Below are 22,843 nucleotides of genomic sequence, written 5' to 3'. Positions count from 1 at the left end.
CTCCCAACACGGTAGGTTCCCTAAGTCAGGGAGCTTCGACACAAGCCACCCTGCTCCCCACTACTCAGGGGCAGGGGGCAGTGCACCTTCTGCACTGCGGCCACCTCTCACGTTTCCCCACCGGCAGGCAGTAAGTCAAGAGCAAGGTGCAGGAAGGCTTTGAGTTGTTGTCTCCCGACGCTCGTTACCTGTGATGCAGACATGAACAAATCCCTGCTCCGAAAATGGCTTTCTTTTCATGCCAAGGGTTGAGTGTTTTTTGGCAAATAATCACAAACAATGCTGTCTTTCAGCCACCTAACTGTGCAAACCAGAGACAAAGCGCCCAGAGAAGCTAACTTTGAACTTTGCTCTGTTTGTTCCCTTTTGCTATGGATTTGGGAATCCTTTCTAAGAGGGTAAAATAACCAAGGTTCAATCAACATTTTCTTGAATGAAAAATAAAAATCATACGTGGAGTCTGCCAGCCTGGGTTGACTCTACTGCTGACCAGCTGTTTGCTTTGGGCACCTTAGGACTCTGCCCAAGCCTCGGTTTCCCGCCTGGAACGTGGGGCTCCCACCATCCGCCTTGCAGGACTGCTGGGAGAATGAGTGTCAGGCGGCAGGGCCCCCGCCACGCCAGCGGGACAGTGAGGCACTCGTTGTCTTTCAACATGCAGGTGCAACCAATGGATCATGAAATCAATTTTGTGGCTCGTGCCCATCATTTTGTCTTTATATGAAGTAGAATAGAACGGATGTAATGGAAAATATCAGAGTGCAGGCCACAGAGTCACGCGGTTTTGTGCAGTGTTTGTTTCGGGGGGAGGGGGGGTGCGCGCATGCGGCCCTGCTCACATGGAGTCCCGAGGCAGAGTTCCCACGGCAGATGCTGTTTTACAGACGAGGACAAAGTGTCTGGGAGGCTGCAGCTCTGGAGTCGCCAGTGCCTGCACCCAGCCTGCCTCACGGCTCTGCCGCTTACTTACTTACTAAGCGCTTGGTGCCTCAGTTTCTCAACCTGTCAAACGAGGATAACGACAGAACTGTGGTGAGGACTACATGAGAGGTTTGAGAGCAAGGAAGGCACGTTAAAGATTCCACAAATGTTCAGAATTAACTACTGCCCGTGTCACTTGTCAGGGACTGGAGCCATGAAAATGAGAGAAAAGGCTTGGTCCTCAAGGAGAGGTAGAAAATAGCAAGGAATGTGGGCGGGGTGGAGAAGATGCCAGCCGGCTCTGTGGGGGCCTGAAAAGCATTCATGGGGTCCAGGGCAGGGGACAGCAAGGCTGGCAAGAACTGGGTGGCAGGAAGCCAGAAAACAAACAAAACAAAGTGATAGTCTCACCTTTGCTTCCTTGTGGGAAAATCACTAATTAGACTTGAAATACTTTTTCCCCTAAAACTATTAAGTATTTTTTTTTGTTTTTCTTTCTTGTTTTTTTTCCTTGCTGCTTCACTAAATATATGTAAGTTCATTTAAAGAAAATCACGAAGGATCACAAAAATAGAAACAGAAATGAACAGCCTAGGCCATCCAGAAGGTGTTCCCAACAGGCCCTGACCCCAACCCTTAATAACAAACAGTTACCATTTATTGAATATTCCTAAGAAGCAGGCGCCAGGCCATCTTCTCATGCAGATAAGTGTGCACAGTAATTACTAGACTTGGGGTAAGGACGAGGATGCTGGAGCACCGAGGCCACGTGACCTCGTCCAGGTTGCACACTTGGAGGTGGCCGGGGGAGTAAAACGTGGTCTTGTGGGCACTCAGCACCGGCTGTAAAGCATAACTTCCAGGCCACCCGGGAATGGCTTCCTGGGACCCTGTCTGTGTCAGTCTGCAGACTGTTTCTTTTTATCGACTAACCCTGCGCCTTGGAGACAAAGGCATATAAGGTTGGAAAATAAAGCTTCTGTGTTTACAACGCTTGGTGATCACCATCTACATGGATACAAAGCTTAGTGCTGTTTTGTAAGCACACTCTCTGCCGTGCATACACAGAACATTTGCTCAAAAGGAGGGTGGGAACTCATGGAACACAACCAAAACCTGGTGATGTCAAGGTGTACTTAGTCTTTGCTCAGATGTGCTTCCAAAACATTCCTGGCTGAGCCAAGAAGCATCTAACGCTACTTCTTTATTTAGAGTTCTTTTATGTACACAAGCATATAACCCTTTCTTATTAAGAAGCATTAAAAGTAACACAGGGCACGTTTCTAGATCCTTTCATCCGGGGATGTGAAAGTTTTTTACAGAAACGCCCGTGGTCTCTACCCAGAGACTCCCATCTGGCCCATTTCTGAGATGGGTACGACCCAAATAGAAAACCTGGGACTTTAAATTCTCATTTTCTACCGCAGCCACCAACTCCTGCTTCTGATGGTCAGAGGACCCTTAACCTGCTGAAAACTATCTTCCATTTTTCCTGAAAGGCGTATCTTTTTTTTTAAACTTTTATTTAATGAATATAAAATTCCAAAGTACAGCTTATGGATTACAATGGCTTCCCCCCCATAACGTCCCTCCCACCCGCAACCCTCCCCTTTCCCACTCCCTCTCCCCTTCCATTCACATCAAGATTCATTTTCGATTCTCTTTATATACAGAAGGCTTTTTTTTGTCTTAATAGTAGTCATCCTAGTGAGTATGATAGTATCTCACTATCTCAATTTTAGATCAATTACAATATTTCCCATTAGTTCGAGGTCGACAGTAGCAGCACCGTCTGGCTGTACCTGGTCATGAGACACAAGCCCACCTTCTCCTTCCCTCGGGGTGTCATATTCTCTGCTTGCAAACCAGCAAGCATCTAAGTGTGCCTCACACCCACCTGCCAGGAAGCACGCTCACCTGCTCTCTTCCTCTGTACTTCTCAGCTCAAGAGTGAGTGTGTGTGTTCCTCAACTCCCTTTGATGGCCAGATAACAGTGGAGTAGAAAAAACCCCAAATGAGAAACCCCCAACAGCAAGTCTGGAGTTGAACACGTGGAGAGTGTCAAAGCAGAGCGCAGGAGCTGGGAGGCCCCAGAGCTGCTGGAGGCAAAGGCTGCTGCTGCCCACGGCCCCAGATCTACAGAACAGGACCCACTCAAGAAATGCTTCCTGAATGGATGCTGGAGGGATGAACCGGAATCCACAACCGGAGCTCCTATTGTGCCTACAATCCGATCTCTGCAACACCCCTGAGAAGTCCCACGGCTGGTGGGAAGCGGAAGGCTCAGCTCAGAGCACGCACGCACGCATGCAGTGGGTCTTCAGGAAGAACTCACTCTACAGGGACTGATGTGCTCAGCCCTCAGAGGTGGCTCTCTGAGCTGCCTGGAGAGGAAACGCAGGTGTGGAGGAAGGAACTCCCTTCCTGGGCTCTGCCTCTCCACTCTGTACTGCCCCCTTGGTTAAAATCATGGGCGAGCCGTTAAACTCTTTCTTCCTCTAACACATACACACACACACACACACACACACACACTCAAATGAATAAACAAATAACCCTGGTATCTCATGATAACATCTGTTGAAACTACTTAGTGTTAAAACTATGCTCTATTGGGGAGAAGGATCAATCCTTTCCTCCAATTAAAAAAAAGCAATAAAATTAGAAGCAATTACACTTTGGTGCCCTTATAAAAGAACAGTGAGAATGCTCCGACTTGCATACCTGAGGTATGATTGACATTTTCTTCCTTAAATCGTGAAGTCCAATTTCAGTTGTCAAGATCTTATCGATCCAGATTTTACCTTCAGGTTCTGACAATCTGAAAAGCGCTGAGATGAGGGAACTTTTTCCAGCTCCTGTTCTTCCCACAATGCCAACCTACAGAGAGATCCAGGAGGAGGGATTAAACATAACAATGCAACGCGCAACACACCCAGGAGACAGTGCAGGTTCTGAAGATGAACAGAGCAGGGTCTACTCAGCGGCTGGCCTAAAGGAATTCCTCAGCTTCAGCACTGTAGGCATTCTGAGTTGATGATTCTTTGTCTAGCGCGGGGTGTTTACCAGAATCCATCAGTTCGCCTACCAGATGCCAGGAGCACCCCCCTAAATTGTGACAAGCAAAAATCAGGCACTGACAACTGTCCTGGTGGGGGTGGGGGCAAAATGGCTTCTGCTGAGATCCAGGGAAGCAATGAGAGTGAAAATGAACAATCTGCTTCTTGGCAGTGGAAAGCCTGTCACTTCTGAAGGGGTTGGTAAGAAGTCGATTTAAAGATGAGCTTTACTTGTAGGGACTGGGCATTTTTAAAAAACAGATTTATTATTTGAAAGAGTTAGAGAGAGAGAGGAAGAGAGATCTTCCATCCACTGTTTTACTCCCCAAATAGTCACAACAGCCAGACTTGGGCCAGACTAATGCCAGGAGCCTTGAACTCCATTCAGGTCTCCCGCGTGGGTGACAGGGCCCAAACACTTGGGCCATCTTCTGTTGCTTTTCAGGCACATGAGCTGAGACCTGGATCAGAAGTGGAGCAGCTGGGATATGGGGGATGCTGGTGTTGCAGGCAGCGGCTTAACCCACTGCACCACAATGCCGGCCCCAGTTCTGTGCATTTTGAACTCTGAATATTTCTTGGATAATTCTGCAGAGAAGTTAACAACTCAAGTCAGCTGTGTTAGGTACAAATAAATATTCATTTTCCAAAGGTTTTGTCATTTAAGACAAATGATTCTTTGGTGGCGAAACCAAATCACTTTTAGATATTAAATACCTAGTGATGTTCTATCCCAAAAGAAAACATCTTAACATTTTAAAATGCAGCTTCCAGTCCCTGTCTTTCATTTTAAAAGACAGGAATGAGTAGTCAAATATGCATAATGAAACCAACAACAACACAAATAACATTTGCTATTAAAAGGGGTCTTTCATCTGAGCAGTTCAAAAGGTATTTTGCAAGCCAATTAATACATCCAATTGCCCCTTGGGAAAGATTTGTGTTGAGTATCCTTCCTCTTATTAAAGCCAAAGCAGAGAGAAATGAAGTGCACTGACAATAAGATCAAAGTGTCAAAATAATGCTGGCAAAATGCTGGTCAGGGATGAGACTGTGCTGTAAAAACTGTGTGCAGAAACTGGCCTTTTAACCCCTGAGCTTGCCCAACCATACTCTCCCAGGTAGGCGTCTCCCATCTTGAGAAATGACATTATCCTTATTCAGAAATCAGAACACCTACGATCATTTGACATCAATTCAGTAAACTCTGAAAACTCACTGCTTTCAACAGAGAGGAAGTGAACTTTATTGTCCACTGATTACATGCTGGGAATTTAACAAATTCTCATTTAAAAAAAAGTTAACCTATAGAATCAATAATAGCATTTCAAAAAAGAATCTATAGAGTTTCACAATTAAAAACACAGTGGCTTGATCTAATTTCTTAGTCTTCGGAGCCATCTCTATTTTTTGGTACGACTTAATTTACATTTTAGATGTGCCACTTTCTGCACATAGGTATGCCCAAGCACATATCTATACTTACGTGTGGTGTGTGTGTCTATCTGTGTATCTCTCTGTACTTTCAAGATTTATTTTATTTGAAAAGCAAAGTTACAAAGAGAGAGGGAAACACACACAGATTTTTCCATCCACTAGTTCACTTCCCAAATGGTCATAACAGCTGGAGTTAGGCCAGGCCAGTCAGGAGCCTGGAATTCTATCTGTGTCCCCCCATGTGGGTGGTAGGGACCCAAGTACTTGGATCATCTTCTGCTGCTTTCCCAGGTCATTAGCAGGGAGCTGGCTCGGAAGTGGAGTAGTCCAGACAGGAACAGGTGCTCATTCAGGATGTCCCTCTCGGGGGTTTTCACATGTAAATCAAGGCAAAGGCAAATGCCAGGTTGTGAGAATGTGTGCACACTCATGCGGCACTGATCCATCCATGCAAACCTGGACACACTGTTAGGAAGTGGCAGGGATGGCCCTGCAAGGCAGAGACCTGAGAGCTGCCTCATACCACGGCATTGGGAACTCCACACTCCAGAGGGGACAAGAGAAAAGGCAACTCAAAGAAAACCTCGCTCTGTTGATTTTTCTCTACCTTTCAAAGTCATCAAACTACCATCTGCAGTCTCTCCCAGGTCATCCCTGGGTTTTTACCAAATGCCTGGGGAGAATATCGCCAACATCACTAAGTTTCCACATATCACACTAAAGAGACATACTGGGATGGGGTCACTGTAGCTGTTACTACCACTGTCCCTTTATTTCCTAAACAGGTCCAGGTTGGTCCCTGATAGCGACATCAGCATGCTAAGACACTGCACTCGGGCCTCTCCACACAGCAAACTCAGCATGGTCTATACCCCCACTCACCTGGCTCAAGGCTGCTGTGGTGGACTCCTCCAATGTAATCTCAGGACGTCTTTGCCAAGGTCACGGCTTAACACCCCCATCCTACTTCCCGTTTGCTTCAAACACAGCCTGGAGCTAAGCCCTGAACACTCTACTTCCTCTGTTTCTGCCTCAACCCCCTTGTTTTAAATCCTGTAGCCATCACCTAAGTGCAAAGGTGCATTACCTTTTAAAAAGCAAGATGAACTTTGTCCTACTTACGACCAGTGCCAGGGAACTTGAAAAGTGAGTGACTACTAGCCAGAGCCCTGGAACTCTGGCAGAACCACTCTGCACATGAGAATACATTTTCTTTTTGGGTGTTGTGTGTGTGCATGCACATGCCTGTCTTCCTAAATATACAAACTCAAACAATTAAAGAAAATGAGATTAATCTGAATGCGCTTTTGTAATGCTTCCATTTAATATTTCATAAATAGTTTAATATCCACATAATGATACAGTATATATGACCATCTACTTAACAACCTCCCCCTTGTGGATATTTAGGCTGTCTCTCTCCAATATTTTGCTATTATAAACAACATCACGTTAAATATTCTTGAAGCTAAATGTTTGCAAACAACCTTAATTATCTGCCAACAATAAACTCTCAGATGTGGAACTGCTGAGAGACAGGTAGGAACACTTTCAAAGGAGGCTGTGGAGCAAACCCTCCAGAAATAAGACACCGGTTTCCACTGCCACCCATCTCCCTGTGCGATCCCCAGCCCGACCCTTAGGACTGGGTGTGCAGGGATGCTAGTCTGATTTCAGAAAGTAGTAACACCGTCCTTTCCACCCTGCTAGGACACAGCAGCTGCCGCTTCCTGCCTCCCGGGTCTTCCTCCTGTGACCCTGGTGCTCACTTCCCAGATTCGGCTTTCAAAGGAAGCCTCTGCCTGGTGCTTCCTGCTGGGAAACCGCCTCCACTCAGGCTCTTGCTCACTCTCCCTCCTGAGCTCCTGAGTTTGCTTCTTAAGGTTGCCAGGTGGTCATGAGGACTAAACATGGAAATGAGAGCCCTATACCTGGCAATTCATGCCCCTGTATACAGAAGGGCCCCAACCTTCCACGGTTCAGCTTAGGACTTTCCACTCGGAGAAAGCTTTAAGGCAACACTTCATTCAGTAATTCTGTATTTCAAAAAAATTTTGTTAATGGCTTATGTATTTATTTTTGTCTACTTGGAAGGCAGAATGAAGCCAGTGAGAATGAACAAGAGAGATCTTCCATCTGCTAGTTCACTCCTCAAATGCCCGTAACAGCCAGGACTGGGCCAGGCAGGCCACAGCCAGGAGCCCAGATCTCCATTTGCAGATGGCAGGGGCCCAAGCAGTTGGCCCATCATCTACTGCCTCATAAGACACATTAGCAGGAAGCTGGATCAGAAGCAGAGTAGCTAGGACTCAAAATGACACTGATATGGGATGCAGGTGTTGCCAGCTGCAGCTGAACCCACAGTCCCACAAGGCCCACTTCTGTACTCTGATTTGGGTTTGGATCTTTTCCAAGGCTAGAGAAGATGACCCAATCCTCGCTTGCGATTGTGGGCTGGAGTGGCGATCACAGTTCCCTGTCAGCCCCATGGTCACACGGGAAAACGACTGATGCTCTCAGTGTACTGTGCTGCTGAGCGAGACCATTTTGGGGGTTCGGTGTAGGAAGTGTATTTTGATTTAACCACATTTTCAATGAGTTTATTGGGATGTATCCCCAGCGGAAGCCAGTGAGCGTCTGTCTTCTCGGTGCCTGGTATCTCCATTTACATCAAATCACAGCACAGTGCCTTGCTCATACCAGTCCTCCAGCTCAATGCCTTCCCCCTGCATTTCCGCCTGCTGAAATTCTAACCACGCGTCTCCAAGTTCATTTCCAATTCCTTCTCCCACAAAAAGGCTCTGCTTCTCACACCCCTAACGGGTACCTATCACCTTTTCCTAAACATCCAAAAAACCTTTGACTCCCTTCTGTCACACACATCAGCCATTTATCTGTTTGCTTCTTCACTGGACTGTACGTGCTCAGGGCAGGGCCTATGTCAGATTCAGCTTTGCGTTACTTGCAGGAATTTTGCAGAGAGCTGAGAGTCTAACCTGGGCCTCAGAAATTTATGAAAAATCTATCACCATATTGTTCAGGTTTTTTAAAAGTTGGATAGAGAAGACAGACAACGGCAGATGAGTCTGATAACCAGAAATACTGTAAATAGCCAATCTCTCATCTTCATGAGGCAGATAACAGTTTATGCATGCAAAGTGGTTAGGTTCATTTTACACCCTAGGATAATGACAGCTATCTGTGATCAAGCATTTACTCTGCGTCTGTCTCTGTGCTACTTATTTCCCACATCTTATCTCGTTTAAGTTCTACAACAGCTTACAAAGCTTAGGCTCTGTGACTTCTTTATTTGCAAAAGAGGAAAGCCAAGGCTCAGTAAGACTGACGAATTTGTCTGCAATAAAGGGCTGGTAAGTGGCAGAGCAAGACTCACACCCAGGTCCACCTGCCTCTTCCCTGTGTGCGGCGGGTCTCCCTAGCACTTGGATGGCCTGGCTGGTTTCCTCCTTGGTGAGCAGGGAGAAGCAGTGGAGACAAAAGTTACCTGGTCCCATACAGATTGCATTCCCAGGCATGGATGAATATGGTGGTAGGGGCAGGGGGATTATAGTGGGGGAACCAAGATGGGTCCTGTAGTTGGGTAGGCTATGAGTGTTGACAGAGAACTGCCTCCCATTACAGGACTCTTTTTGGGGGCGTGGGGGTCTTGTTCAATGTGATTTTGATTCGGCGAGTCTGCAAGTCAGAATTTCTAGCAAGTTCCCGGAAGACGCAGAAGTTGCTGGTACCAGGACCACAGTTAGGGAAGGCAGGATCAGACAGCAGGCAGGGAAACGAGGCAATCTGGGCATAAGGGGAGGGCTTTCGGAGAAAGCATTATGCAAAAGAGGAGAAAACGCAGGAAACTAATATTTTTGCACATTATAGCAAGGTCTAGTACACATCTGTAAAAATGTATTATCGAAGTAATAGCTCCGAGCAAAAAAAAAAAAAAAAAAAAAACCAAAATCAATCTAGCTGTAGAGCTGGAAAATGCTTTAAAATGGCTCAGTACTCTCTAAAACGATCAAATCAACCACAAAATCATCTAAGTGAAAAATGCAGCCAGTGTTTAGAATCTAACCAGGAAGCCTCGGGTGCTATTTACCTCATTTCATTCTTTATTTTTACTTGCTATTTTTGCTATGAATTAGAAGTCTGTTTAGTAGCGATTACATTTTCCTATTTACTGTAACTTCCAGAAATCAGAGGAGAGGGAAAGATTGAAAAAGAGTCATTTCTGCTGTGCAGGCACACCCCCATGTGCAGGTCTGAAATAGTGCCTCTCCCAATCAAACCCAACAGCTAAGAGGTGGCCTGGGACAGGGGGGTTGGTGGCAGGCACCCCTCCCCCTGCCCCCACATGGATGAAACCAACTCGTCACTCTGCTACCTGGAGCTAAAGGGGAAACTGAGGCAAGAAACCAGAAGTCCAGTTACTGTAGATACTAGAAGTCAGTCCTCAATTTATCCTTACCCACTTTAGCATCTCAGATAATCCTACAATTTGGGTAAGGGGCGGGGTTTAAGATGGAGGAATACAAACGCAGGGCTATTTCTTAGATAATTCAAATGTTGGGGCTTGGAGGGAAACTGAAGATGTGTGCAAACACACAGAGTTCCGCGTAGGATGGAAGATGGGCGAGGGAGCTTGCACCCCTTTCAGTGCGGCACGCACAGAATGTGGAAAGGTTTGCTCATACAGTTATCCTCAGCATCTTCCGACCTACAGGGAAACGGTGGCCAGGGGCCTGGCTGGGGCTGTCCCTGGATGACACTTGGGCACCTTCCCGACACCAGGGCAGCACATGTCGACCCACGGGGAGTGGGGAGCTCACGGCGGCGCCCTCGCGAGTGCGCTTGTGTTTCCGAGTCACCCTGCCTGCCCGTCACTCCCTCGCTCACTGTCACCCTCAGCACTCACCGTGTGCCCTGCTAACGATGGTCATGTTCTGGGGGACAAGGGTGAAAATCAAATGTCCCCAAACCCGAAGAAACTGCAGAAAACTGTGAGGTACAGACACATACATAGTTCCAAATCATGCCATCACATGACCTTTAAAAAAAAAATCATGTACAATACCTAAAATTTACTTTACATATTTTTTAACTGTGCGCAAATATAAAATTTACTATCTTGGCCATTTTCTGGTGTAATGGTCCGTGGCATTAAATACATGCCCATTTCTGTGCAACCATCACCACCATCCTGCTCCAGAATTCTCATTTTGCAAAGCCAAACCACGCCCCTTAAATAATTCCCCATTCCTCCTGGTGCCCAGGCCCTGGCAACCCCCAGTTCTGTTTCTCTGACTCTGACTACTGCAAATGAGCAGAAACACAGTACGGTCCTTCCGTGAGTGGCTTATTTCACTTAGCTCAAAGTTCACCCACGTAGTAGCAGGTGTTGCAATTTCCATGTTCTGTCAGGCTGAACAGTATCCCACTGGATGTAAAGACAACACCCGGTGTATCCACCCAACCCCTGACGGACACCCGGGCTGCTCCCCCTTAGGCACAGAGACCACCATCCACATTGCGATCTTACAGGACCACCTGGCACGAGAGTCTCACAGAGACGGAGGTACTCAAGCTGCCCATGGAAATAGGAGACACAGCAGGGACGACCCTGAGGCAGGGGGCAGCCAGAGCACAGCCGCCCTGGGACAAGGGGAGGGCTGGGAGGGCCCACATTAGGAGTTGAGCTTCAAGGGGCAGGTGGAAAAGAGCTTCCTACCGCTTGGTTCCTTCTGGTTTAGTTCTGGTCAAGAGCCCGGGCTACATGTGACAGGGACACTGCAGGCAGAACCAGGTAGAAAATCTCCCCTCAAGCCCTCTTTGCTTTCAGCTCATTGACTCTGAGCTTGGGGATGGGTCCTCAGCCCTCACTGGCTCACTAAGAATGACCTACACAGCTCCTGTGTAGGCCTGGAGCCCCTCTCCCATAGAGCAGCAGCTGGCCCAGGATAGGAGCCAACAGGAATCACGTGAGGATCAGAAGCAAAGTCTGCAGAGGGAGGCGTGGGAGCAGGTGCAAAGCACCGGCTGGAGGAAGATGAAGAAGGCTATGGAGAGCGGCAGGGAGGAAGAGGAGCAGGGCCGGGCCAGAGGCTGCGGCAACGGAGAGGAAGAGCAGGACGCAAGCAACTTAGGAGTAAAGTGGCGCTGCAGCTCAATAGGCTAATCCTCCGCCTTGCGGCGCCGGCACACCGGGTTCTAGTCCCGGTTGGGGCGCCAGATTCTGTCCCGGTTGCCCCTCTTCCAGGTCAGCTCTCTGCTGTGGCCCGGGAAGGCAGTGGAAGATGGCCCAAGTGCTTGGGCCCTGCACCCCATGGGAGACCAGGAAAAGCACCTGACTCCTGGCTCCTGCCATCGGATCAGCGCGGTGCGCCGGCCACAGCACGCCAGCCGTGGCGGCCATTGGAGGGTGAACCAACAGCAAAAGGAAGACCTTTCTCTCTCTTTCTCTCTCTCACTATCCACTCTATCAAAAAAAAAAAAAAAAAAAAAAAAAAAGGAGTAAGGTGATGGGAACCTCACGCAGGAGTGGGGCTGGCTTCTGAGGCGCAGGCCTGAAACAGATGGTAACTACAGTGTCCTGGGTCAGCTTGAGCCTCAGTCTGGGGCCCAGGACCCACCACCCAGCATGAGGCTGCTCACAGTATGAAGAAAGTGGCTTCCTGGGCCGGCACTGTGGCGTAGAGGGTAAAGCCGCAGCCTGCAAAGCTGGGGTCCCATATTGGTGCTGGTTCGAGTCCTGGTTGCCCCACTTCCAATCCAGCTCCCTGCTAATGCACCTGGGAGAGCAGCGGAAGATGGCCCAAGTGCCTGGGTCCCTATACCCACATGGGAGACTAGGAAGAAACTCCAGGCTCCAAGCGTCAGCCTGGCCCAGCCCCAGCCATTGTAGCCATTTGCAGGGTGAACCAGTGAATGGAAGATCTCTCTCTCTTTCTCTTTCTGTAACTCTGCCCTTGAAATAAAACAAATACACCTTTTTTTAAAGGGTGGTTTCCACATTCCACATTGAGTTTCCAAGGAAGAGTATCTCTGTCATCATTGCTTCTCGGCCTTTTGGCTGAGATCAAGTGTGTATCTCTGTCATCACTGATCTAATTTGCATCCACAGAGGAAGGAAAAGTCCCCTTGACACATACACAAGGAAGCCAAACAGGCAGACATGGCACTACATCTTTAGCTGAAACTTGAAAGACGCACGAGCGTTTAAACAAACCTTCTCTCTTGCTTTAACGAGCGCCGTCAGGTGTTTCAGCACCACCGGCCCGTCCAGGCTGTAGGTGAAGTTCACGTTATCAAAGATGATCACCCCTTCTTGGGGCCAGGCGTCCGGCGGGCGCTTCTGGGACTCCCAAGGCGCCTCCTTCTCAAGGTCTGTGTATTCAATCACTCTTTCCACGGAAATCATCTGGAAGAGATAAGGCACCCACACAGGTTAGTGACGGAGCGCTGCGTCTGGGGGCCTTGTGGGTTTGTCAATGCACGGTTCTAACACACACATCTGGGTGAGGGCATCTCAGGCCTTCACACTCCCCAAAAGGGAGAATCAGGTGTTGGACAAGGACTCTGATGATTGCCCAGCTTGGTCACGGGCGCACGATGCCTGCACTTACTGGTCTCTCCAACACCATAACACTAAAAGAATCAGAGAAGTGCATGGATGCTAAGATTCTATGTATCCATTTTAACATGTGAATAAAAAGAGGATTTGTTTTTCAAAAGGAAATACTCCAGGCCACCAAGGACTAATCTCTTGCTACCCAAGGCCACCTGCGGGAGGTGAGTTCCCCTGAAGGGTCTTCCACCCTCACTGCGGCAACTGCTCATCTTGAGAAGAACAAACAGAGATGCCGTGGTCACTGCTGCTCTGCCTTTAGGAGAAGGTGCAAAGTCTGACCGACGGAGCCCTTCTGATCCCGCTGGCCAGCACACTGCAAGGGGGCCTTGTCCGACCAGGAAGAGACAGCAGCAGATCCACGGCCTCCTGCCTTCCGTTCATCAGGGTAATGAGAGAAGAAGTGCTCAGATTGGGGGGAGGGCTGTCTATTAATTAAACAAACAGCCTCAAAACGTTGAATTCTTCTTTTACCAGGGATGAGGGATCACTCATTATGAAACAAAAATAAACAGGCCTCTAAGAAATTAGCCATATCCTCTCTAGGATTTCAGAACCTCCCTCCTACAGAGACATTTATTGCATTTGAAGACGGCTTGTGATGAATATAAAACCTGCTGACATAGCATACATGAGACTAAGAAAAAGATGTATATACTGTATTTTACATTAACTTTAAACAGATGGAGGAAGGATCTTAAAAAACTCCACGAGCCACAATGTAAAAATAACAGTTTTAATATTTTACATAAGAATAGCTTTTATGCCATTTAATGGCAAGGAGACTTGAAAGGCTGAGAACTTGGAGATAAACATTACCATATTCTCTACTTCAGCGCTTTGTCTCACACACCACTGGAACATCCCCATGAGAGTGAGGGCGTAGGACAAGGCCAAGCCAACCTGTCCAGCATCCAAAGCTGCCGGGGGAAGAAGAAGGGAATACAGTCAGTCTCATTCCCGACTGCAGCCTGGTGCCGTCGGCCACTTCACCAAGACGACTCCTTCCTAACTAAGCAAACTCCACACGACCCATCAAGAGTCCTACTCTGACTATGTTTTGATTGAGATCACGATAGAATGAAAGAAACTCCACTACGAATACAAAAAGATTATTAAAGGAGTTCATTAATCCCAACAGGATTGACCCACACTTGAGAAGCAGTATCATATAGGCGAGGAATAATGTCTTTATTCAGACATGCATCGTTAGGGTTTCAGAACCCATTACATAATTCCACTCCCTACATCCAAGGCAACCACAGTTGGAAACCATGCAATGGTTTCTAACAGCCAACGCTTTTGAAGCTAAAATACTACTCTCATTGTTCCATTATTAAATATTGTAACCCAGAGTTGCAAAGGTAGAAGAGTGAGGCATGATGACTTTACACCACACAGGCCAACACCTGCTCCTCAAGTACCCACGTGGCAGGGAGAATAATGCTCTTTCTTGCGGAAATCTTTCTCAACCCAGTGCACCAGGCAACAACGATCAACAGGTCCAAGTACTTGACACTGAAAGCCTAAAGCTTTAAGCTGGACAAAATGCTTAATGGTAGACTTGGACCTCTTCTCACAAGTACCCGACATGACCAGGAATGTTCAGAATGTCATTTGCATAGACCTCAATCCATTCAAAGGCAGATAAAAGGCATCCCTCAGGACCAAACGACTCTTCTGAGTGGGCCACACTGCTGAATTATATCCACCCTGACATGCTGCAAACACTTGACTACACTTCATTAGAACCAAACAGTATGTGATATTAGACAAGGTGGCAGGAGTTTCATTTAATAACTGTAAACACAGCAATAAATTGTAATCATACCATAAATAGTTATTCACATCTGTACTTACTTTTTGCCAGAATCAGGGATCCGAAGGCAACAACGATGACAAAGATGGCACAGATGGCATCCAGACGTACGGCAAACCATCGGGACGTTGTCAGAAACAAGAACCAAGCCTCTGGATTTGCGAACCACAATGAGCGTGAGGAGCACCATAAGAAAAAAACCCGTGTTGGACATGAGAGAGTGCTTTGCCCAGCTGAATTACAGAGCTGGATAGCTACAGTGCTCACTCGACGGATCTGAAGATTCCAGAAAGCGAAGCGACAAAGGCAATGCATGGCCCACATGCAGCCCAGTACAGCAGCGTGGTGGGACGATGCACTAAAATGTACAACTCAGAGGGTACCAACAGCAATGCAGTCAGAATAAAGAAGACTGGAAAACGGGCTGCCAAGTGTCTCTGGCAATGATGGGCCTTAATGTGAAGTTCACCTGCTCACACAGCTGAGGGCTCCCAGTTCCTCAGCAGCAGCGAGCACCCTCCCAATTTGCATCCAGTACCTTCCATACTTAACCAAGTACCCTGCATGCAGTGGGTTTAGGGGGTTTAATCTAAACGACTACAAAGATCTACATCTGGTCTTTCAAGGGCCACTTAATCTTCCCAATGCAATAAAGGGCAGCCAGAACTTTGCAGATTCAGAGGAAATTCTGAAATTAAGTGGAAAATCACCTTGCTGATACAAAGAATAACACACAGCAAATCTCATAATCAGGAAATTCAATTTCCCTCTCATGTTGGCCGCCCTGGTTTCTCTGCATTGCCAGACTATGGCCCACGGGCCAGGAACACCTATCATCTGTTTCTGGAAATAGTTTTATTGGAACATAGCCGCAGCCAACTGCTGATGCATCGTTGCCTGCTTTCTTGCTACAAGTGCTGTGGTGATGGGCATATCACTGTGCACAAAGCTTAAAACACCTACCAGGGACTCTTCTGCAAAAACAAGTTTGCTGACCTCTGCCCTAAAGGGACAGAGAGCCACAGGGCTTGGTGCGAGCCTAGGTGGAAGAGGTAGGAGCAGAGTGGATTCTGAGAGCAGTCAGCTGAAAGGTAGGGGGAGGAGAGGAAGACGTGCAAAGACAGGATGGGGCCAGCCCAGGGGACAGAGGAAGGTCAAGCCTGAGGCAGCAGCACTTCTGGAAACACACAGACCTGAGTGCAAGTCCTGGTGTGCATCAAACAGCTCCTGAAACCTCTCCTCGGCTCTGTATGACCGGATAGTCCAGAGCCCCTGAAGCGAAGACGACAAGTGGGAGAAGACCGGACTCCGTGCTGTGGGGACAAGGACAGAGACCACACCGGCTCAGTGAGGCCCAAGGAACGCAGCTGTCTCTGGGCTGGGGTCAGCACCCCTGGGGGTGGTGGGCGTGGTGCTTCCAAGTGCTCCCAGCACCTGGAGAGGTACCTGAGCAGATACCACAACTCCCTGGTCAAACCAGCACTCACTTTAAGGACCTAGAAATGAAAGTTTCTCACGCTACTTTGACCACATTCTAATCCAGACCTAATTCTGGGCTAACTCTCCTCCAAATTCTTGCTTCTTATCTCCTAGGGCAGATAGTATTTATCACTGAGTTGAAAACCAGCAGCATTTTTTAAAAAAGATTTATTTATTTACTTGAAAGTCGAGTTACACAGAGAGAGAAGAGGGGGAGGGGGAGGGGGGAGGGAGGGGGAGAGGGAGAGGGAGAGGGAGAGTCTTCCACCCGCTGGTTCACTCCCATTAGCCGCAGTGGCTGGAGCTGCACCAATCCGAAGCCACAAGCCAGGAGCCTTCTCCTGGTCTTCCACAAAGGTGCAGGGGCCCAAGGACTTGGGCCATCTCCACTGCTTTCCCAGGCCACAGCAGAGAGCTGGATGGGAAGTGGAGCAGCCGGGACTGGAACCGGCGCCCATATGGGATGCTGGCACTGCAGGCCATGACTTTACCTGTTACGTCACAGCGCTGGCCCCAACCGGCAGCATTTTTTAACATAATTCTGTTAGCGTACTCACCATACAGAAAGATCATTAGCTACGGATGTGTCTGCGCCCACTGCCACCCTCACCCTCGAGGCAACTCGTCTCTTGATGGGCACACAGCCATGCTATCCTGCGACCTGGAAGAGTACCTGGCAGGGGGCAGGTGCTTAGGAAGGAGCTGAGTGGCCCGGGCAGTCCTGCCACCTCCCCATGCCCTGGGAAATCTCCCTGGCCCCACTTGTGCCACACCACTGTTTTATGGTCACCGCGCCTTTGGGTCCTGCAGTACACTCGGGTCCCAGGGCCTGTCCAATGCCTGAAGGATGTCTTCAGAGCTGCCTTGCTGGACCTTGTCCTGTGCGGAGGTCACTGTGGCCTGTGGCACTGTCCTCACCTTTTCAGAATCTCACTTTGGCCTTAGAGGCTTCATCATCTTGACAGGTCCTAAAGGCACTGTCTTGTGTGCATTTGGGTCTGGCTGTGCGAGGACCCTCTGCCGATCACCCTGGGCCACACAGCAGGGACTGCATGGGCTGCCTCATTCCAGGAATGACGAGCCCTTGACAGTTCCCACGCCCCACCATGAAGGAGGGGCCTGGTAGGAGCAGGGAACCCCCTGCACACTGTCTTCAACATCCTTACCTGAGATGAGGCATCTGTGCTTAATTAAGTCCCAAATGTGGATGATACAGGTGTATCACTCTGCAACCTGTGTGTTGCTTAGAGAAGCTGTTGGTAAAACATGGGGTGTTTGGGAGAAATCTTAATAACTTTCCATGGGGTATGGAGGCTGCACATCTATTTTATACAATAGATGTTGGGGAGGGGTGTCAAGGGAAGAACTCAGACTTATTTTCCATTGTTGACTCCTCAGTCTACATCTGAGTGCCTGTCTGTGACAGCTGGGTGCACAGGAGAGTTGCACGGATTTACGTGAAGGGGTGCTGGGGTACAAGCATGCCAAGACACAGAATGTTCTCTATTTTTTTTTAATTTTAGAGATTATTTGAAAGGAAGAGTTACAGACAGAAGGGGGAAGGGAGGAGGAAAGGAAGGAGGGAGGGAAAGAGAGAGAAAGAGATCGTCCATCTGCTGATTCACTCCCCAGATGGCCACAACAGCCAAGGCTGGCCCAGGCCACAGCCAGGAACCAGAAACTTCATCAGCACCTCCTATGTGGGTGCAGAGGTTCAAGGACTTGGGCCATCTTCTGCTGCTTTCAGGGGTACATTGGCAGGGAGCCAGATCAGAAGTGGAGCAGCCAGGGCTTGAACTGGCTCCTATATGGGATGTTGGCATGGCAGGTGGTGACCTAATCTGCTGTGCAACAACACCAACCCCTTATAAGTATGCTTTTAGTTCCCTCATGTTCCAAGGTTACAACATCTTGGTAGGGGCCTGCAAGCATTTTCCAAGCACTGTCTCAAGCAATCCTCCTAAGAATCCCAAAGAGTGCATCGTATATGACAGAAGGACAAACAGACTTGAGACATTGAGAACACTTTGCAAAATTAAGTAAATTAACCCGAGTAAGTGGCAGTGTCGGGCGTCAGAGCCATTTCTGAAACATTCCCAACACTACGCTTTTCATCTGGGCTTTTGGGGTCTTGGAGAGAGTAATCAGCGATTCTCAGGCATGACTGAATGCCTTTTTCTCCAGACTTTGTTACCCAAGTTTCGAAAACTCAAAAATCCTGATTAGCTAATATTCAACAGCTATGTAATAATTCCCCCCCTTACTGCATCCCTTATTAAGCACCTTAAGCTTAACAGTCTGTGGGAACCTGGCATGAGAACTCAACAGTTAGACCAAGAGTTAGAAACATGTGGCAGGCGTGTTAATCATCCCCTAACCTATGCCTGTGGCAGACATTACTAGCAGATTACAGACCCCATACAGGGTCTGGATATGCCAAATGCAGTTGCCTAGAGAAATGCAGCCAAATGCCATCCTTGTTTTATGCACTTTTCTAAGGGTAACTGCTATGACACTCACTTTTGCGAAACTAAAAAACCTTTATGATCAAAGGCAGAGGTGTTGTGAAGATCAATTTTTGAAGATCAAATTTTGTCAATTTTCAGTATTGGAGGCAGCTGGGCAGAATGATCTGAAAATAACCTTGCAGCTTTACTTCTTCCCTTCTTGCCACAGCAATCAGGCAACTTTTTGGCTAATGATTCCACAATGGCGACAGAACCCACTGCAAAGTGCCACTCAGGAATAACAGAGAGGTTGTGATTTGTGGCACAGACCCACTGCCACCAGGTGAGTTAAGAGGAATACTTGTAGCCGGCGCCACGGCTCACTAAGTTAATCCTCCGCCTTGTGACGCCGGCACACCGGGTTCTACTCCCGGTCGGGGCACTAGATTCTGTCCCGGTTGCCCCTCTTCCAGGCCAGCTCTCTGCTGTGGCCAGGGAGTGCAGTGGAGGATGGCCCAAGTGCTTGGGCCCTGCACCCCATGGGAGACCAGGATAAGTACCTGGCTCCTGCAATCGGATCAGCGCGGTGCGCCGGCTACAGTGCGCCGGCGCGGCAGCCATTGGAGGGTGAACCAACAGCAAAAGGAAGACCTTTCTCTCTCTCTCTCTTTCTCAATGTCCACTCTGCCTGTCAAAAAAATAAAAAAAAATAAATAAAAAAAAAGAGGAATACTTGTAACTTCCCGTCTCCGTATCTGATTATCTGGAGACAGCACATTCAACTTACTGTCACAGCCAGGCAGGCTGCAGGAAAACTCTTCTGCAGGGGACATTACTAAGCTGTCCAAGTTTCTAGATCAAAGGTTTTTCAAGCTTTCTGGTTTATGTTCTGGGCCCCACAAGAGAAAACTCCATGTCGCGTCTTGAGAAACGCCTTAGATCCTCTTCTCTCACTACCCAATTGATGCGAGGGCACCCTTGTGGTTCCTTCTGGAACAAACAACTCTTTCTTGAGCGTATCTAAAACTTCATTTGCAACAATACCAGATCATGTGTGGCCCTAAATCACAAGCTATCCGAGTCCTCATTCTCTACAGAGAAGACTGGCTGGCACCAACACAATGCAGAAGGAGGGTCTCCCAGCAAGGCTACACCTTAGGTTCTGCCTTCTCCACATCTTAACAGCAGAAGGGGACTACAATGTTCTGCCTTCTCTGGAAACACAACTAGACAAGATCTCAGGGTAGGGTGGCTCATTCTCTGCATCACTAAACATTTGCTGTACTTGTTACAAAACTGTCACGTGCTCTCCTTCATGCAGCCACTTGCGATAAATGATTTTTAAGGACTGAATATTGGGGATGGCATTGTGGCACAGTGCGTTAGGCTGCTGCCTACGATGCCAGCATCCCATATCAGAGCCAGTTCAAATCCTGCTTGCTCCACTTCTGATGCAGCTTCCTGCTAACGTGCATGTGGGAAACCTGGATGGAGCTCAAGGCTCCTGGCGTTGGCCTGGCCTGGCTTCAGCAGTTGTGGCCATTTGGGGAGTGAACCAGCAAATGGAACGCTCAATCTCTCTCTCTGTCACTCTGCCTTTCAAATAAATCTTTTAAAAAAAGTTTCTTATTAAAAAGAAACACATGTATTCCACAACAAAGAACTCCTCTGTCCTGACAAAATTATTTTTTTCCAGTTAAAGATGCTTAGGACGGCGGGATTCTCAGTCTGTCTTCCTGATTGGCTCGGCGTCCAGAGGCTGAGTTGGCACTTGTTTTCAGCAACTGTCCATAGTAGAGGTTTTTCTGAAACAAATTCTTCCTTTTCCACCTTTCTGGCTATGAAGATGGTATTAAAAAAAAAAAAAAACCATTCTACTCTACTTCTTACTTTCTGTTTCATTAATGAAATACTGTTAGTTCGTACATTCACCACGAGATGAGCTCCAGATTATTCCATCTTCTGTGATGACTCACAGAAAACAGTGATTAATCACAAAACATTTTCCCCATTATTCCAAAATGAGGAAGCTGAATGGAGGAGGAGATGAAGTGCATTCTAAACAGATCGCCATCCTAAGGGATTATTCTCAGCGTCTGTTTATAACAACAGCCAGGGGAGAGAAGCCTCAGTGCGCTGTCGCATCCAGTACTGTTGAGAATAAAGAGCCAAACTGAAAATAACGCCAATCGTTCCCCAAGATTCGACAACTGCAACATATTAGCCATGTTTTGAGTATGCAAAAGTAATATAGTTTTCAAATATATCTCTTCTGACATTTGAGTGTATTTCTGATACCTCCTCGCCTTCCTCTAATCTTTTCCTTCCCTTGACATTCCCAGTGGATTTAGGGAAAGAAAAATTCTCTATTTTCCTTCTAACTTTAGTACCAACACATGATGGAACATTTTATTTCTAAGAACAAATGTTTGAGTGCCTACTCTGTTTAAAGAAGTGTGTCGTGAGCAAGACAGAAGTGGCCCCTGTCTCTGGCATGCACATTCCAGTGGTGTGTTACCCCACATGCATCCTTGCAAGCTTTTGGGTGTTGTGGGTCCAGAGGCCAGGAGCTTGGTCCCCAAGCTGGCGGTATTTGGAGGTGGTGCGGAGTATCTGAGAGGTGGGACTGGGACAGGCATCGGTGTGGAGATTCAGACTCCACCACGGACACACACACGGGTCTGAGTCCCAGATCTGCTCCTCACTCCAGGTTCCTATAACGTGCACTCTGGTGGGCAGCAGTGACGTCTCCAGTAATTGGGTTCCTGCCACCCATGTGGGAAATCTGCATTGCGTTTCCACCTCCCGGCTTGGGTCTGTCCCATTCCCAGCTGTTGGGGGCATTTTGGGAGTGAACCAATGGATGGGAGATTTTTCTCTGTGTTAAAAAAATGAGGGAGACATAGTGGGATGGTGTTAGGTCGATTAGGAGTGTGTCCATGAAAGGGACTGTGATGCTTCATGTGTGACAAAGTGAGTTCCTGCAACATCAAGTAGTCCTAAAAGGCAGTCTTACCCTTGTGTCTCTGTTTCCTGTCTCACCAGGTGAGCTCCTTTTCCTTACATGCTCTCACCATTGTGATCTGCCACGAGGTCCTCAGCAGAGGCCAAACTAACAGGGCTACTTGACCTTGGAATCTGAACTTCAAGGTCGCTGAACTATATAGGCCTTTGCTCTTTATAAAGGTGGCCTGCTGGTTAGTGCAGTCCTCCATTCCTTCTTCACGCTCAACTGTGAAGCTGCACCTGGCAGGCCACCAGCTCCACCTGCCCTCAGGGTGGCCATGACATGCAATGACCTAATGGGAGTGAAGTGAGAAATTCCAGGAGGACAGAGACGGCGGAGTGTCAGGGGTCTCCTTCATCATGGCATGAACAGGCGCTAGCCAGCTTTGTATACCACCTTGGTACTTACTTGTGGACTCCAGGCGTTTGACATCTCTTGACGTTTCCAAGAAATATCGCCGAAGAACAATGAAAACGATGCCAAGGGGGACCAAGGGTATCAAAATCCAGGGAATCACAGCCGCCGCCACAGCTACCACACCAACCACTTGTAGAAACGTCTGGAGCAGAAAAAACAGAGACAGGGCCTCCTTATCAAGAGTTCCTTCCACAACAGACTTCCATGGGCTGCTTTGTTGGGATCATACTCCTTACCATCCAAGCCTTGTTGGAACAGCACGGGATGCTTCACCAACCCAAGAAACAGTGAAAGTATAGGAGGTCCTAATGGTGTTTATCACATGCCTGCCACGTGCTAAACGCTGTAAGAACACCTTAGGCATTAGTTCTTTGGGTAATTCACTAGCCCTTGACGTGTGTGGTAGGCATTTTGGTTTTCTGCATTTAGTGAATGCCAGTCTGTAACGAGTTGGTAGAATTTACTAGGAAACGCGGTAAGCAGGTATCACAAATGATGAATCCAGCAATCTTAGCTTTGCACAGCATGACAAAGTGCAAAGAGGAGGAAATACTCTAAATCTTCACGTTTGGAAGCAGAGAGTCATCTTCCTTGGTTTCCTATACACACTTACCACTGACTGA

General features: G+C 47.9%; 1 protein-coding gene across 2 annotated transcripts in view; it reads right to left on the bottom strand.

Moving 5' to 3' along the window:
* Positions 1 to 22,843, bottom strand: part of ABCC4 (ATP binding cassette subfamily C member 4 (PEL blood group)) — a 267,134-nt gene that overhangs the window by 39,569 nt on the left and 204,722 nt on the right. For both annotated transcript variants that reach the window (XM_002713003.5, XM_051850536.2), the window contains 6 exons: positions 22,212 to 22,362; positions 16,064 to 16,183; positions 14,912 to 15,022; positions 13,871 to 13,971; positions 12,653 to 12,844; positions 3,647 to 3,802 (listed from right to left, as the gene is read on the bottom strand). In XM_002713003.5, coding sequence (XP_002713049.1) covers positions 3,647 to 3,802; positions 12,653 to 12,844; positions 13,871 to 13,971; positions 14,912 to 15,022; positions 16,064 to 16,183; positions 22,212 to 22,362 — 831 coding nt within the window. The remainder of the gene's footprint in view (positions 1 to 3,646; positions 3,803 to 12,652; positions 12,845 to 13,870; positions 13,972 to 14,911; positions 15,023 to 16,063; positions 16,184 to 22,211; positions 22,363 to 22,843) is intronic.

This window comes from Oryctolagus cuniculus, chromosome 9 (assembly GCF_964237555.1).
Source record: "Oryctolagus cuniculus chromosome 9, mOryCun1.1, whole genome shotgun sequence".
Classification (NCBI taxonomy): Eukaryota; Metazoa; Chordata; class Mammalia; order Lagomorpha; family Leporidae; genus Oryctolagus; species Oryctolagus cuniculus.
The sequence above is the reverse complement of the archived record's forward strand: the minus strand, read 5'-3'. Positions and strand labels throughout refer to the sequence as shown.